At 25.5% G+C, this 19,487-nt stretch overlaps 1 protein-coding gene across 1 annotated transcript; it reads left to right on the forward strand.

Annotated features, from left to right (window-relative positions):
* The first annotated feature begins 2,575 nt into the window (after nucleotides 1-2,575).
* LOC147066649 (uncharacterized) lies at nucleotides 2,576-16,982 on the forward strand. Its single transcript, XM_085955103.1, has 3 exons — nucleotides 2,576-2,741; nucleotides 11,941-11,988; nucleotides 16,954-16,982. Exons 1-3 carry the CDS (start codon nucleotides 2,576-2,578, stop codon nucleotides 16,980-16,982), a joined length of 243 nt encoding a protein of 80 aa, XP_085811229.1.
* The last annotated feature ends 2,505 nt before the right edge of the window (nucleotides 16,983-19,487 follow it).

Genomic DNA, 19,487 nt, shown 5'->3' on the forward strand with positions numbered 1-19,487 from the left:
ATATAATTTAATCTTATTAAAATTTGTCTCCTTTTACTGGTTTAAAACAAGTTATGACTGATTTTTTGTTCTTGGATGAATCATGTTGTTCAATAGATATTTTTACATTTTATAAACGAAAAGATGAATAGAAAAATTGTAAAGTTTTTTAAATGAATTTATAACTTTGTTCTTAAATTTTAAAAATTTTGCATAAAATAATTAATTATGAAATAAAACATCCATTGGATGCAACAATAATTTACAAATAAAGTAAATAAAGTCTAATTTGGAATATTTAACAAGTATATAAACATTTGTGAAATCATATTCCATGAAGAATCAATTTAATTTGAAAAAAGTCTTGATCGTAATATGTTCTTTGCTCGCTATACTACTGCTTTTCTGTATAGCAATATATAAATACAGAAATTTTTGCAGTTTTGCAATCAAAGAGAAGAACGAAAGTATTGAGCTTCATTTAATGACTAAGGAGTTGGATGAAAGAATTAAAAAAATTGAAAAAATAACAGATGAGGATATAAAAAGTACAAAACTTAATAACCTCTTATTAATTGAAACCAAATTACCAGAATTGACCAACATGTATGCAATAGGTGATCTATTCCGTATGATTATGACACACCGAGCAGACTTCCTTATTTTATTAAAAGTTGAGACGACAGATAAGAGCATATTGTTCTTAAAAGAATTAATCAGTCATCTTGTACTTCTTGGAAAAAATAAGATATCTTTGATTGAATATGATGATTTTTTATACGAGAATTTGCTTCTTGAAGAGTTGTCATCGACTCTAAAGAACAAACATGAAAATCAATTCAAGATATCCAATATTGTATGTCATCATTTCATAAATTCTATAGTGGGGTTACGATACTATGATGAATCTTCAAATTTCATTGCAGATATTAACAATATAGTCCGGGAAATCAGCATCAAAAATGACAAAGAGCAGAAGAAGAAGGATGATATTACGGGTTATATAGACAAAGCGAATAAGGCTGAATCAGAACTCGCTGATTTAAAGAATTCCTACAAGGCATACGAATTAGAAATAAATAATATGAAGCAATCGCAATCTATCGCCGAATCCAGCATCAAAGATCTCCAAGGGGCTTTAAAAAAGGCGCAAGAAGAGAAAGAGAAACTAGAATCCAGTAAAAATATTCAAGATGAAATTGATGCATTAATCAAAGAGAACAGAAATATCGATGTTGAGATAGCAAAAATGGAAACGGTTGTAAAAAAAGCCGAATTAGATCTAGCAACTTTGGCTGATGCAACAAAAAAAGCAGAAGATGATTTAGAAGCTTCAATTGTCAGAAAGAAACTTGCAGAGACAGATCTTACAAATATTACAGTCGATTGTGACCAAGCCAAGATAGATCTAGAAAATAAAAAAACAGAAAATGCCATAAAAGTAGCAGATTTTCAAGACGCAACTAATAGTCGATCGAACGTCTATAGGGATCCCCAGTCGACTCAAAATGCAAAAGATAGTTCTGATTCAATTCTAAAGGCTTCTAAAGAATCTAAGGAGAAATCTGCAGCAGAACTCAAAATAGCAGAAGAGGAGTTTATAAAAGCAGAAGATGAACAAAAAAAGGCAATACAAATTCAAAAAAATTCAGAAAATGATTTTTTGGATTTTAAGAAAATTAAAGAAACAGAAGAAGCTAAAGAAAATGCCGGTAAAGAGGCCTTAAAAACCGCAGAAGATACCTTAAAAATGTTAAAAACCAAAAAAGAAGAAATAGAAGATAAACTAAAAAGTGCGAATGCAGTTATAGAGAACGTAAATAATGCACTTAAATTGGCCGAGGAAGAAAAGAATACCATGGAAAAGGAATTAAAAACTGCAAACGATGCAATGAAAGAATTAGAAGAGAGATTAAAAAAATCCACTCAAGACAATAAAGAAGAAAAAAGAATAGCACAGGAAGCACAAGAACAAATTATTCGATTACAAGATGAAATGAAAGCTTCCAAGGGTACTCAAGAAGAGGAACCTAAAAAAGCACAAGAACAAGCAAAAATATTACAAGATGAGCTGATAGCTTTCAAGGGTGCTCAAGAAATTGAACTTAAAAAAGCACAAGAACAAATGGTTCGGTTACAAGATGAAATGAAAGCTTTCAAGGGAACTAAAGAAGAGGAACTAAGAAAAGCACAAGAACAAATGATTCGGTTACAAGATGAAATGAAAGCTTCCAAGGGTATTCAAGAAGAGGAACTAAAAAAAGCACAAGAACAAATTGTTCGATTACAAGATGAAATGAAAGCTTCCAAGGGAACTAAAGAAGAGGAATATATAAAGGCACAAGAACTGATAGGTCGATTAGAAAAAGAAATGATAGATTTCAAGGGAACTAAAGAAGAGGAACTCGAAAAAGCACAAGAGCAAATAGTTCGATTACAAGATGAAATGACAGCTTCCAAGGGTATTCAAGAAGAGGAACTAAAAAAAGCACAAGAACAAATTGTTCGATTAGAAAAAGAAATGACAGCTTCCAAGGGAATTAAAGAAGAGGAATATATAAAGGCACAAGAACTGATAGGTCGATTAGAAAAAGAAATGACAGCTTCCAAGGGTATTCAAAAAGAGGAACTAAAAAAAGCACAAGAACAAATTGTTCGATTACAAGATGAAATGAAAGCTTCCAAGGGAACTAAAGAAGAGGAATATATAAAGGCACAAGAACTGATAGGTCGATTAGAAAAAGAAATGACAGCTTCCAAGGGTATTCAAGAAGAGGAACTAAAAAAAGCACAAGAACAAATTGTTCGATTACAAGATGAAATGAAAGCTTCCAAGGGAACTAAAGAAGAGGAATATATAAAGGCACAAGAACTGATAGGTCGATTAGAAAAAGAAATGACAGCTATCAAGGGTATTCAAGAAGAGGAACTAAAAAAAGCACAAGAACAAATAGGTCGATTAGAAAAAGAAATGATAGATTTCAAGGGAACTAAAGAAGAGGAACTCGAAAAAGCACAAGAGCAAATAGTTCGATTACAAGATGAAATGAAAGCTTCCAATGCAACTAAAGTAGATGAACCAAAAAAGTTACTAGAACAAAACCCCCGAATAGAAGAAAAAGCAAAAAGCCCATGGGATTGGTGGATCTGGGAATAAATAAAAGCATATAGTGTTCTTTTTCATTATGGTAGCATTATTAAATACGAAAGAGTTAATATGGCTTATATAATTTTGCAATAATATTATGTCATATGAATTTGAATTGCTTAGAGCATGACCACAAAAGCAAAAGAGAGGCTGTTAGAAATCAATATAAATCTTTAAATTCGAACAAATTATACAGGTCTATCAATCAATATATAAAAAGGCGATTGTTGACGCCGATATATAAGAAGAGGCAATAAAAACTACGTAAGAGACGTCAGTAGTACAACTAAAACACATTATAAGGGGGAAAATTTCACCTAAAGAGAAATCTCAAATCACTCAGGCTGGTGCCACTTTATGCAAAAATCCTTTATTAACTAAACAAAAAGAATTATAAATCTTTTTAGACTACAAAGATATACAGAAGCTGCCGCTGCATATATAAAAATCATAAGAGAAAAAAAAATTTTATCTAGAAAATATTTTTTAGAAAGAAAGTAAACTAAACTATCAATAGGCAAAAAAAACACTAAAAGGTAATATGGATAAGGTTTAAGTCAAATAAAAAAATTCAAATTTAAGGCAATCAATTTAAACACCAAAATAAAACGTAGGGTTGAAAATACAGCTACGGTTGGTGAAAAACAAAATAAAAGATAAAAGTAAAAAAAAACATTTTAATCATTAGAATTTCTTAAACTTGATATCAGATGGCATTGATTGTATTTATTATAACCTGTTTTAGTTTCACATTTTTACCGCGGAAAAATTTATTTTTGTAACATTGTAGGGTACATATGACATTAAATATTTTTGTCGGCATAATAACTTACAATTATTAATTTTGACTATAAAATAAAATGAGCTAATATATAATCATTTTAAAAATATTGCCCTATTTCTTGTGATCGTTTTAAATTTAAAATTTTTGTACGATTTATAAACGACTTCAATACATCTATTTCAATAAAAAAAATTTCAAGTGCTAGTAATTTAAACCTGACACTATTTTATTGTATTATTCTAGGTTTTGATGCTTCATTTGGGGGTTTAATTTGGGACTTACATAAATAAAACAGTAATAATTTGTACCATCAAAACAAAATTTTAAAATTTATTAAAAATGTTGAAATATATAAAAAGGGATGAAAACTTGTGGCAGAATATAATCATTACATATTTAATAATAATATTTATAAAATAGTTTTTTGATAAAAATCAAATGTATGAACAAGAATAAACTATATAAAGACATATTCGTTCAATATCTTATGTTGAAAAAATTATAAATATATATAAAAGCATAGATCGACTTTGTACGAGCGCTAAAATAAAAATCGATAGAAAAAATATAAATTTTTCGCTATTTTGTATATTTGAATTTTTCTTCTTCTTACTTTGAGTTACTCTTCTTCTATATTTTTATATATATTGTATCAAAGTAATAACAATTGTCATACCAAATACTCAATCCCGCACGGAATATTATGAAGTTTGAATGCTTAATCTGTTTTCTTGTTGTATAAGAAAATATACAAAACGGTATCAAAAGGTTTTTTTGGTTTTCTATTAAATAGAAAGTGAAGTTTCTATATTGAAATGACGCGTTTAGATATGAATTATAATTTTATACGATAGAGTTCATGACTTAAACATGAAAAATATTTCTACTCATATAAATACGTGTTTTAAGTACTAATTCTGACATGAAAACATTTTTATCGTGAAACACGTATTTTTACTGTTATACAACTGTAATGTATGTATGCTCAAGTATATATAAGAGATACATTTGAATTTTGATTGTATGAACATTAAATCATTGGTTAATTCTATTAAAAAAATATGAAATTATATTTTAATCAGAAATCATAAAAGATTCTCTGTAGCAAATTTATAATAGAATGCAATTATCAGTGTGTTTAAATATTACATTAAAGTTCCAATTAAAAGACATCACCGATTAGAAATCATTATCTATAATATTTTCATAAAATTGAAATAAAATTTACATGGTTTCTGCAAATAGCAGTTGCTAATAAATACTCAATGCAAATATTACATTGAGAATTCTCTAATCGAAAAAAATGTCACTATATCAAACATGTAAACTAAATTATGTTTTTCATTGTTTTGTAAATTTTATTTTAGACTCTTTATTAAAGTTTACATATGCGAGATGAATTAGGTTTTGAATATATAATTGTATTGTTTAGTACATAGAATTTTTATAGTTTTGGTTTTCAAAGATTTTTTATTTTACATTTTGCACATAGTTGTAATTTTTATGTACAAATCATTAACTTTAATTTTAATAAAAAAATACTTCTTTTGCATTTCCGCATAAAGCATTAAAAAAATATAAAAGTAAATTAGACTTACTGCTTAAACACGATTGTGCAAATATTGTGCCCAAGTAATGACTAAATATATATACCCAACCGATTTTAAATTTTCTTTTATTGATTGATTCATCTAAAAAAAATTATAATATCTTTTTAGATTTACGCATAGATGTTGTTTTCTATAGTAGTTTATCTACATAATATTTTTATCACATCTAACGAATAATTTACCTTATATTTGATGATTCATAATGCCACAATATAATTGCCATTTTCATATTGTATCTAAATTATGTAATTTTATCATATTATTTTCTGATCTAATAATTGTGTGTTTAAATTTTATTTTAAAGTGATGTTTAAAATAATAACCCTATTTAAAAAAATCATATTAATGAAATTATATTTACTCAAATTTTAAGATTAGTTTGACACTTTGATACAAAATAAATATTATTCATACTTCTTTCAGTAAATTTAAAATAAATACACCAAATTTTTACTTATATAAATCTAAACTAAAGTTCGAAGCTTAAGTTATTTGAAAAATGTGTAAACTCTAAAAACCATCATTCTGTCGAAATCATTTTTAAAACAGTTGAAAATAATTATTCTATTATACACAAGAATATAAATGTGTAAAAACCAATTTTTTCGATAACTATTAAAAATTACAATTTTTGTCTATAGATTAGCATTAAAAGTAAAATGAAGCCGTATGTGGGATTAAAAATATCTGATTCATAATTATAAACCGTATAATCAATATTCATTAGAAATTTTTTCACATAGCATGTAAAAATATTTCACTTAAAGATTGCTTGCCTATTTAAGTATATAAATATAAACCGTATAATAAAATTATACTACACTCGTAGATTTACAGTAACTAAAACCGAGTTTAGTGAATTGTTAAAAAGATAATATTTGTGAAAAAATTGAGATTATATCATGTATAGCTTTAAATTTGTTTATAATGATTTCCAAATTCATCAAAAATAAATAAAAAAAATTTATATAATTTTTAAATTAGAAATAATCTTTTTGATGTATATTTTCTCTATAATTACGAAACTATGAATAAAAATTCCGACTTTTTTCGAATTTCAAATTTCGATAGATTAAATTTTTAACGCTAAGTATATTTTTGTTATGGGTGAAGGAAGTGTAAAACACTATCTATATTACTACAAAACTCTTTTTAATTTGGAATACAGGAATTTTTATACATAATTATTGTGTCAGACTTATTTATATATACTTATTTTATTTTTTTCTCCATAGTTCATAGTTCATTATTCAAAAAACAATAAAGTTCGATTTTTATTGTAGTACACCAGGAAAGTCAAACCATATACGCATATATTCCAGAGTTCATATTAATTCACATATAAAGCACAATGAACAAATGTATTTTTTTATGCTATAAAATAATAAATATACTAAGAAAGTTTACTATTATTGCAAAAAAAAAATTTGATAGCGAAAGCGTTACATTACTAGGATAAACAGTTTTTTTATTATAGTTTTATAGATGGTTTTACAATTCTTTCGTAATAAAATAAGAAACTACCCCGAAATGTTTGATTTTTTTTCTTCTATTTTTACATTATTATAATCATATAACTTTTAGTTATATAATTAACCTTTGTTTAAACTTTGCATCTTAAAATACCTTAAATGCCATTTATATTTTCGTTTTTTTAGTTGGTATATTTTTTAAAACACTTTTATCCTATTATATCTTGTTTCACTTTTATTTAATTACCCATGCATCAAAATAAATATATGGGTTGTATCTACTTTTCACATATATTAAAATTAAAAAAGATATTCTATAATATAGAATTTCCTTTTTCTTAGTATTTTAAGATTGATTAATCAATAAATTTGGGTTTAAATATATTGTGCTGTTTTTATATTTACAATTTTCTTTTGAATTTTTTTAAGAGAGTTACAGTTCATGCGGTTAAGTTCATACGCTTTCTTAGATATATTTTGGCTGATTGATCCTAGATTGTGTTATTTTAATTTTGTTGTATTAAAATTTAGGGATTTTTCTACAGTTTTTCGTGTTTCACTATTAAAGCTGGTCCTTTGTATAATAAAATCTAAAAATCTATTGATTTCAGACATTTATAAGCTTTAATCAATTATTTATATTAATTATAAGGCTAATCTATATACTAATGAATTTCATTAAAAAACCATATTCCATAAGTGGAAGTTTTCGAATGCCCTTCAAATATCGCAATCAATAAAATATATATCTTTGCACGCACTTTTTATGCCTTCGTTATTCCTAGATTGCGCATTTATCAAATAAAATTATACTAATGATAAATAGATTAAAATACGACTGCGTTTTTTTTTTTTTTTTTAGTTGCAGCGATAATATAAATTTAGTTAATGCTTTTTCCAGAGGAAATATCACATAAGATGATCAGTTAAATTTTACTGTTTTTTTTTCAAAATTTATGACGTCTTTTATATATTTTTTAAATACTACAGATCTACAAAATCTTGATGCATAAATTACCTTTATATATAATATTAATATAAAAAGTGTATAAACATGCATTATTTTATTTTTAGTATACCCATATTGAATAATATGAATTTAAAGAATGACATACGTATATTATTTTACTTCAGGCTATCATACATAATTATAATGTGTTTAGTTTGACTTTTTTTGTAATATGTGTAATAGTTTAAAATTTTATTTGATCCAAAATAAGTTTTACCCCGTAGTAAAGAAAAACTAATTTATTGTAACACTCTTACATAGGGGAATATATTTCTTATGATTAATTTAAAAAAAAAACATTCTAGAATGCTCTAACAATAGCTTTAAATATGTGCCCAACATTTGTATAATTATTTTTGATCAATATGTCAAACATCAAAGCCTCGTAATTTTAATATCAATATATAGTTTAGACCTAGTGCCCGACATGACAGATTTCATAAAAATATTTTAATCTGTCTTTTCACAATTTTTTTCAAAGATTCCATTTGGTTCAAAAAAATGGTTATTATGTTTAATTAATTACTCGATCAAAAAATATTTCCTATGTATAGTGTAAATATACAATTTAGGTTTATATGCAATATAATTTCTAAGAATTATTTCTGTATCTCTGATAAGATCTATCAGTGGGTTTATACATTAAATTTTAGGAGAAAGAAACAATTCACATAACGCAGTGTAAATTTATCTTTACATATACAAACACGTTTAAAGAGGTAAGTATCTATAATTTCTATATCATTTAATATTTATTGGCTATTATATGGTATAATGTCACGGGAAAAATCCAATATGGGCTTTGGTTCTGGTAGATCACTGCTTTTCTAGTATACCGAATATAAAATTGTGCTCGCTAAAATATCTTCTGATGAAATCTTTATTTAGATTAGATTTTGACACGAAATTTTTATTAATATAAATAGTAAAAAGGTTCCAAGATAGATCTCGCCGAAAATTTATGTTTTATATTTTATTACAATAATAAAAGTACAAAAAAAAAGCTAAAAAGTGCAATTTAGGTGTTTCTATGTTTTGTATCTGGCTTTTAAGAAGAAGATCTATAACATTATAAAAAAAAAGAATCATGTATTAGATTCATTGAGAACATTCATATATTTTATATATTTGCAAAATATGTGTCTACCTCTGCCACCAAAAAGATTCATATTTATATCTAAAACACGTATAAACATATTTACCAATATAAGTTAATATATATCATCAAAATGTGTTCATATGCACAAGATTATAAAGTAAACATCCTATGATGAAATGAAAATGCATATTTGTATTATACTAACCGCTTTTAGTTCAAAATCAGCAAAAAAAGCACAAGAAAATCGACATTAAAGATATTTATGAAAAGGCGCTATATAAAGAAAAAAAAACAAAGCAATTTTTTTTCAATATTTTTAGATGGAAGTAATTTATAACAGCTTACACTCTATATATTGAATTTTATCATGTTTTACGATGCTATTATTTACACCTCAACACTACGCTACAGTTTAATATCAATATTGATTTTGTTTTAGAATTGTATATGCGTTGTCTGTCTTATATATGAATTTTCATGCATTTGAAAAATAGATACTCAATTTTTTCTTATGGCAATCTAGTTGTTTTATATTTTTTTTTTCTATTCCACTGTTTATAAAAGCGATAATATTTTGGATATGCAATGAATGATAGGTATACAAATTCAATATAATCGATATGAACAGTCAAAATTTATAACAAAATTATTAAATAAAAGATATATGTAAAAATTCGATTTTAAGAAATTTTTTCAAAATTATATATAAAAGAAACTTTGTCATATATATTTCTATGCTTCTAATATATAGATTAGAAGTTTTCACACATAATATTATATTGTCTTTAAGGCTTAAAAATCTGTAAGCTCACTAGCAATTTGACAAAAATTTGATTTTTAGTGTTAATCTGTTTTAAGTTTTTTTTTGCTGCTTACAACTGTTTTGTTCTTATCGCCACGTTGTCAAAGTATTCAACAGGATTCTTAGATTCAATATTTTAAATGTCGACTATTCGAGTCTTATATCAAATTTGGAACTTATATTTATAAAATCATGTTTTCTCATTTCTGTTATGAATCACGCTCTTATTTTTTTTATATTCTCTTAATTTTAGAATAACATTTTATATATTTATAATATTCTATCGTTTTTAATTCGTATCCTATAATCGTAGAACTTATCATGTATTTACTATATGTTATATCGTCTTTGCATCACCGCCAGATAACTTTACTCCTTCTATACTGTATTTGCTAGCTTCTTATAAATATTATTGTAAAATATGGTCTTTCAGATTAAACTGATGCTTCTTTCTACTTAAAAGAGCAGAATTAGAACTTAAGTGTGGTTAAACAGGTCGAATGCATTAGTTCTTACATACATACTAGTTACCCATTTATTTTTTCTATTTAAATTTAGACTATAATTGATTTTTTTCCTATCAATAGTATCTGAATTTAAATCTTAATGAAACACAAATCTTAAAGAAATTTGCATAAACATCATAGAAGTGCAGTTTATATATGATCTGCATTTTATTTTAGCAAAAAGATCTTCGCCATCAAAAATTTTATTTCTTAATATTTCGTCTAGTATTTTTGTTTTTTTTCTATCGGAAGGTTATGTGAACATAATTTTTATGGAACCTAAATCGAAGCTCTTTTTTAATGTTTTTATGTTATAGGCTTTTTATCATTTATTAGTTTGCTTTATAGGTCTCAAAGTCATTACTTTGTTCGCATTTCATTTTACAGGGGTAAATTAAAATCATTTTTATGGATTTAGGGAAAAGAGTGTGGGTCCTTGTAAATGGCATTGTAGTATGTGGCCTAAGCCTCAACCAAAACGCAGCACCATTCTGTATGAATCTACTCAAATGATAAATACCGCATTTAGGCGGTCTATTGAAACTCTAATTTTAAACCATAACAATATTTACAAGCTAGGAATAAATAGGATTCTAGAGGTATGGCGCAAAAAAAATGACTCGTATTTTATTATAACTTACGCCGTTTGGCATGGATATCTTAGGGTGTGAATTTTTATTGGTAGGATATTATGCCTGCAACAAAGAGTGACAGTTTTGGTCCTCTTTATGATCATAAAGCTTTGTAAAACATGTTTCATCTAAATAAATCCAACTAGCTAAAGTAAATTCATAGTATCTAATGCAAGGGTCCATCTAATAATAAAATATGCTTAATAATTATAATATGGCTTCCTAAAAAGATAATAATTGTAAAATTATATATAAATTATAAATATAGGATAAAACTCTTAGATTAAACAGAAACAATATTAAAATAATTTTTAAAAATGCAGATTACGAATATTTTATTGTCTTTAAATGTTCCCCTATCTAATTATATAACAAAAACAATTTTTTAGTCTTACTAACTTATTTAAAAGCGTTTTTTTAATTCTTTTATGATATTAAAATGTTTTGTCATTAATTTTCATGTTTTAGATCGCTTAACTTTAAGTTCTTTATAACATTAGATGATTTTTTGTTTTGAAATTGTCAAAAAATAATTATGATAATAATTTTTATTTGCCTGCTATTTGCGCCTGCATTCTTAAAAAAAGTTCTGCAGAATTTATAAATTCATATAAAAATGACAAATATGTATTTTTCTAAGTTTAGATACTTTTTAAAAAGCACTATTTTGCTTATAAAAATTTGCATATATCAAACAAGTGATGTATGCGAACATAAAAAACATATTTTTCACGCTAGTAAAATAAAATCAATTTTTTAAAAAATATCAGACTGTAATAAATGTTCTTGTTAAAGCTTAGTAAAGGAGCACTATTATGCAAATGATGCACTAATACGACTTAATATAACAAAAAATAATTCGAATGATCTATACAATAGTACTCCGTGCATTCATAAAGATGTCAAGCTTTCAATTAATATATATATCGACAAAAAAATATTAAAAAGTTTACAAATGTGATAAAGCATTTCAGAAACGCATATAGTATGTTCTAAGCCTGAAATTATAATTAAAAAAATAGAAAAAATATCTTAGTGTAACCTATTCCTGATCTTCTCAAAAAAATGGCGATCGAATATCATTCGTGAAAGTATATGAAATTTGTAAATGCCTAATCTGCCAAAAATCGTATGAAAAAAATATTGGGCCAACCTAAAATGTGATTGAATTTTAAAATGGTTTTGACTTTGCGGAACTTTATGAATAATTCTTGTAGTGTCTGTATATTAGAAACCATCAGTTTAGAAGAGAAATATTTTTTTATCAGCATGCTAATATTTGAAAATTATTACAGCAAATAAATGAAAAATAAATTACTTGATGTAATTATATAAATAAATCCTATGTTAAGGTGTTGCATATTTCATTGATTACAATTTAAAAAAGCTTTAAACAAGGTCAGAAAACAATTTTATATAGATTTCAATTTATATTGATATACAGAGCTTGTAAAAAGTGTAATTTCTCTTAAATTAATGTAAACAAATTCTTACAGGTCGAATAAAAATAAAGAAAGTGACGAAATAATGAGAAAGGGTATAAACTTGGGCGGTAGAGATTATAATTATATAACTGAAAAATTACATGCCATAAAAAATCCGAATATTAGTAAAAATTGAACATCATATAAAAAGAAAAGATTTTTAATAAAAATAATATACGTTTATATTTTCATTTTAGAAATATATATAAGTCAAATTTAAAACAAAATGTTTTAATAATGGTAATGAATATACAATTATAACTTTTATTATAATTATTAAAATATGGCATTGTAAATCATCAAAAATATAATATATTATTTACCTTCTATTTTTAAATAACACGAACTAAATTACGATAAAACAGGCATTTATAAAGCATTTTATTGCGCTAAAAGATGCCAGTTCATACGAAGTCATTATTGATTGATAAAATAAAATGTGCCTGATTAGATTTTTATTTACTTCATTTAGAAGCTTTATGGTAACTCCTATAAATACTTTGTTTCTATTTTCCCTCTGTTTATCGCATGTAAGAGTTAATTGAAATTCACATCAGTTATTCTTTGATTTCAAGTTAGTTTACATACAACAGCAGATAAATAGTATAATATCTTTTTGAAACGACCGAAATAATTTTTACTGCTGTTACTGAATGCAAAATAGCATATTTTTTTATATTACAAAGTATATTAACTGCAATAGTAGTTTTATATAACAAATTTTGAATTAGATACTACGAATTTTAACCGTAGAACCTCGTTGCATGTTTATATTTGTACTTGATTATATTAGATTATAAGAAAGTAATCTTTTTATTATTGCACTAGTGAAAAAATAGCTAAAACTAAACACACAAGTTTCTTTTTTGCTCTTAGCATTTTTTTCTTTTGCGGGTGATAAAAAGCTCGTCTTAAAGAATCAAAAAAGAACGAATACATTAGAACAAATCTTTTAGCACTATTAAATGATTTTATGTTCATAAAAAAGAAATTTTAGAATTCTTAAGATTGCTATTCTGTCCTTTATCAAAAGTTTAATATATCTTGAGTACATTCTATATGCGTTTTTATGAATTTGCAATTTATTTTTTGGTTTTTCAATTCAATATATTTTTCCGAATCTAAATATAATTTAATCATTTTGAATTTATCATATCTATTTTGTAACACAATTGAATCTTGTTAACACCTTTACATATTATTGAAAAGTACTAGAAAGTTACTGTTTTATATATCTATTCTTAACATTTGTACTGGTACCTCACGCACTTATACATGATTATAATAGAGCAAATTATAACTGAGACTTTGAAAATGGATTTTCTACTATTTTAAAAATATATCTCGCATGAATTCGTTGGATTTCATTTTAATTGTCCCCGTATATGCTATCTATAAATATGCGAGAAATCTGATTCCGTAAATCAATATACTAACTTTTTTGCTTTAGTTTATAACATCATCAAGAAAAAATTTATGTTATACATGATTTTACACTAAAATCGACTACCTTAATATATTTATTATCGTACTTAAACTTTTTTAGATTAATTCCGATTCCGTATTTTATTTAAATCAACTCACAAATACACATGTATTGAATATCATGATTTTTGGATTTTATTCTACATTTATTTATGTGTTGAGATATATTTATCTATTTAGACATATTCGGCTCATCGGGAATATTGCACGACTATTTAGTGCATCTTTTGGTACCTTCCCCTGTTTATCTTCAATCACTACTCTTCATTTCTCAAATGAGATAAATTCAAGTGTTTTACGAAGTGTATGAGCTTGCATGTATGCTCTTACTTCGTCCGGGATTTATAGCCTCTTGACAAATTGTTTATTAATTTTTTCAACAAATCATCCCAAGTCATTGCATACGTTATTATTAGTTTACATATGAAACATAACCAAGTTCATATGCCAAGATGTCATACTTCCCACATTTTTCATTCTCAACTTCAGTTAAGGTGTCAAAGCTAGTTTTATCTATTTCAATCAACGTAATAATTTTTCTTTTTTATCGTATAGAAATAGCAGGTATATTTTATATATTAAAATATGTGTTATAATTCTAGTATTAACCTTTTTTTATATATTTTTGTTTTCGCAAATCTCTTGTACTGAGTGAGTTCTGATCTTTTTTATTTTCTCATAGTTTTATCGTCTTGATAAGAGGAATGAAGACATCTATATATTTCGTTGTACCTTCAAGTGTAATCATGCCCGGACATTTTCTCGAATTTCGTTGCAAGGTGGTCGATTGTTTTCATGGATTCGTTAAAATGTGGGCATTTTTATATCGCACCTAAAAAAATTCTGTCTTGAAAAAACAGAATTTTCCTTCTTCACATGGCTTAATGTTGCCGTATTATATCCATCTTGACGATCTAACAATAATAACCATATCATTATTCTTGGCTGCAAAAGGTTTTTAATTTAATGATTTTATATTTATTTTCACCACATACTTTCTATCTGCTTTTTCTCTAGTGTCTCGGAATCTGTATGGTACAAAAAGTTTCAAACTGTATTATTTATGCGTCTTCTCTTTTATACAATACCATCTTTTCGATTAGAAGATTACTGATTCTAAAAGAATCAAGTAAAGTTCTTTTGTGTAATATTTTTTTTTGGTATTTTTCAGTTATATTTCTTTTTTTTTGGTATTTACTGTATCCTTTTATAATAATATTAAATAAAATCAACTGTATTATTTAATAAAATCACAAATATGGGGCATTAAATTTGAAACATACATATGAATAAAAGATCTGATGTTTTTCAAATTTATATTGTGCATCATTGGATGCATATTCGGCTGTTTTCCGCTATTTATTTGTGTATTATATTCTGCTAGGGGACTTTCTTAACTTTTCCTTATTGTTTAATAAAAAAATATAAGAAATTTGATTACTTTTATCGAAATTTTCTTATTTACACATATATAAACTATCTATTCAAACAGTTTTACAATTGTTATTTTACCGATGATTTGAGTAATTTTAGACTCTTATTTCTTTATATCGTCAGATGCATATGTTCAACTTTTATTTCGACAAAATTAAATATATCAGCATCTTATCATTTTATATTTTTGAAGATCATAAACCTCAATAATTTATAAAGATAGAAGCTAAGAAAATATGATTTAATTAAAAATTAACTATCCCTAATTTATAAAGCAAGATATATATTAAACCGTATGTCAAAAAATGGTATCTTATAATGGCGAAAATCAAGATAAGTTCATAATAGATTTATAAATAGTATCTGAAAGCTTGCGAAAAAACAAATAATGGCATTGCAAAATACACTTGAATAATTAAGTCTTGAAAGTAGTAGATACACTGAGGAAGATTGTGTAGATGTTGTGACCAAAAGAGGAATTCGGCAATTTTTTTTATGCAGAGAAATATAAAGTTTTGCTTGAACAAATTTGGATCGCTAAAATATATTTAAAACATAAGTGAATGTTGGAATTGAAAAATTCTTATATTTAGAGGGCAATTAATAATCTAGTATTTATGGTGGAAAGTAACTATTTGATGTTTAAAATGAATGAAACTAAGGTATCAAACCCATAAAGATTAAAATTTTCATTGTTAAAACATCTAAAGTTTAATGATTATTTGTATTGTTTATGAGATTTTCAAAAATGATTATAGGGCCAAAAAGCAAAAAATTGTCATAGAATTTTCAACTTAAAAACCTTTTAAGGTTTATTAACCTAAAATATAATTGGGCATAAATTTTAGATGATATTAATGTTTTCACATCTGAATGAAGAATCGAAATTATATTTAATGGGATAATTTTATATATAAATGTGCTTCTAATTTTTATTCAATTGATGATTACAATTAGGAGTTTTGTATATTCAAATAATAATAAATATGATTAAAGCCTACGAAAAGGTGTTACAGGCATCTAAATTCTTACGATTTTAATTAATAACCTTTCAACTGAATTTTTAGTGCCAAAGTATACTATAGTTACAAACTTCTAGCAAAACACATCCTCTAGACATAAGTTGATTATCTTATGTTATATTTTTGTGATTTTACATATTTCCTATTTTTAACATGTAAAAGGCTTTTTATTAATAAAAATTCCTTTTGCAAAATTAGTTAGCTCATCAGGGATATGTGCCAACTTTCATACGCAGAATTTGACATCTTCCGTTGATTACTCTATTTCGAATCTTTTTTTTTAGTGTCTTGCAGTGTTTGAGAGCTTGCATATATGTCTCTATTACAACAGGAAATTAAAACACCTGTAAATATTTATGGTAATATCAAGTAAGCAAAAAACAAGCCAATTTATTACATAAGAATTATTAATGGATATATTATCATCCCAGTATGCCCAAAAAGATTTATATTTCAATTCTGTTAACAAAATTATTTAGTATATCAGATCAAAAATACAAAAAAAAACTTCGGTAAATAATAAATCAACAAGAAGTATTATGTATGAAATTTATTCCTATATTATTTATGTGGATTTTGACTGTTTATTTATTTTTTCGTAAAATTTTACAGCAAATCAATATATTATTTCAAAACCATAAAAAAAAATTTGAACGAATTTTAAAGATATGTATAAAAGAAAGTAATTTTGCGGATTTAAAATTTTATATAATCTTTAGCAACTTTTGTTACCAGATTTTCAGAGACCATTAATTATTAATGATCTTAATTAAAATTTAACAATGATTTATTTTTAAAATCAAAATATTAAAGATGCCAATTTTTGAATAATTTTGTGGTTAAATCAATTTATTATGCTTTGCCGATCTTGTAATTTTATATTTGATAATAATCTTCTAAAAGAAACGAATAAGATAAAAAACGAATTATCTCGCTTTTTTATTATAAATAAGCAGAATTAAAAAGATGCTTTAATAACTATTTACATTGATAAGATTCGCTGTTGTGTTTATTTTAAATATAAGTATAAAAACCGGCCACATAATTCAGAAAAACTCACAAACTGATAAGTCGCGAAAAAAGATAGGATAAAGATGAAAATATAGCAGAGGATAGAATAAAAAGTATTATTGAGGTTTACTTCAAGGATTGTATTACAATGTATGTTTGTGTAATATAAAAAACAAATTTAAAATGTACCGTCAAAGAATATAATAACTACCACTTAATTTATTTACAAAATAATATGAAATATAATTCACTATATTTCTTGCAAAAAAAAATAGTTGGTTATATTATTTTATTAGAAAAAGTAAATTTAATCAATTATATCTATTTAGAAGTGGTCTGCCTATTGGGAACTTTGCACAACTCTTTGATGCATCTTTTGACACGCCCCCTGATATATCTTTATCAAATGCTCTTGTTCTCTCAAATGAGATGAGTTCAGTGTCTTACGAAGGTTGAGCATTCATGCATGCTTCCTCATCTTCAAGTACTTTTAAATCGATAAATTACAGCTCTAAAATGTTATTTTATACAAACTCTTTATAGATTAAAAATACAAGAAAATTGTCATTTTGTTTTCTGATCTTGAAAAATGATACTTATTTTGTCTTATAAAATATGCATAGAATATAAAACTTCTAATAGGAAATACCAGATTAGAAAGAATACAAGTCTGATGCTTTATTTATTTTATTTTCGTATAAAGGTCTGCTTTCTATTTTTTTTATAATATAATTTGGTTAGTAAAATTATTAGATTGTAACAACGCGTCATTACATGAAAAATTTTGGCTCAATTTATACATATAATCATAAAAGAATGCCAGTCTTAAAAACATATACGTTTTATAATTTAAAAACGCATTGGAATATTTAAATCGCGCTCACGGCCAATCGTAACATATATATAGAAAATCCTAGCTTTTGTAATTAATCGTCTGATTTTGATGCTTCATATGAAAATATATTACTTTTGCTGTTAGAGAAATGTTTAATGCGTATTTTTGAACAGAAACGTCATTTTGTTTTTAAAGACAGTTTATTTCCCAAAATGAAATTCAGTATCTAATATAGAAATGATGTAAAATATAATAGTGTTATTTTTGTCGAAGCCATGAACGATCTACCTCAATCATATTGCAAAGCCACGGGGAAACGACAAGAAACTAACCTGGGCAATCACAATCCACATATAAATTGTCTTAACATCAATCCTAGCAGTAGTGTATCAATAATTCCAAACTTGCCTATTGCAGCACCCGTAGTTAATCCACCATCTACATTCACATTTGATAAAAGCACACACTGCTTTGTGGTTACAGCTCAAAAGAGATGCTCAACAGTTTATGTGTTTTTTGTACTCATAGGCATTATTATTGGACTCTTCTACCTTTTCACAGTATTTTCTTTTGTTGTTTACTATAAGAAACATTGTTACTACATGCTTTTTATGGGTCGAACTAAAGCATTTGAATTCTGTTATTATATTTTAACAATCTTATTTGGATGTCTATTGTCTTCTCTCATGGTTTTCTGGTCTCTTAGAATGTGCGCTCGTTTGAAATTACATTTAAACATCTTTGTAGGCGTTTTTTGGATATTTTGTGCTTTGGGCTACACATCTCTAGTTAAGATATGCATTGATTTTAAATTCGAAAAGAATTAACTGATTTATGTTAAATAAATGACATTTTGATGCTTACTTATAAAGTGAAAAAATCATTCCTCTTTTATCTTCTAAAAAAATATTTCATATCGATATACTTAGTTTGTCATCGAAAACAAAATTTACATTTGTAACATATGCAAAAAAAACCTGGTTCGGTACATTATTTTAAAAAAATAAGGCAGGATTTAAATTTTTTTCAAATCCTTAATATTCTATTGTAAAACTTCTTCCTCATATTTTATACCAGCTTGAACTGAAATCGAACTTTATTTTTTCAATATTGGAATTTTAAGGCCTTTTTTTCATGTATAATAAAATAAAACTAAATGAATAGCCCCGACTTAT

Source organism: Rhyacophila brunnea, unplaced genomic scaffold (assembly GCF_057557595.1).
Source record: "Rhyacophila brunnea isolate RB1 unplaced genomic scaffold, BYU_Rbru_1.0 scaffold_43, whole genome shotgun sequence".
Taxonomy (NCBI): domain Eukaryota; kingdom Metazoa; phylum Arthropoda; class Insecta; order Trichoptera; family Rhyacophilidae; genus Rhyacophila; species Rhyacophila brunnea.

Excerpts from the sequence above, each read along its gene's own strand:
- LOC147066649 (XM_085955103.1), top strand. The coding sequence starts at position 2,576 with ATGACAGCTTCCAAGGGTATTCAAAAAGAGGAACTAAAAAAAGCACAA. Across the intron at positions 2,742-11,940 it reads AGAAATGACAGCTTCCAAGG|ATGTCAAGCTTTCAATTAAT; the intron begins GTATTCAAGAAG and ends GCATTCATAAAG. Across the intron at positions 11,989-16,953 it reads CGACAAAAAAATATTAAAAA|ATCAAAAATACAAAAAAAAA; the intron begins GTTTACAAATGT and ends TTAGTATATCAG.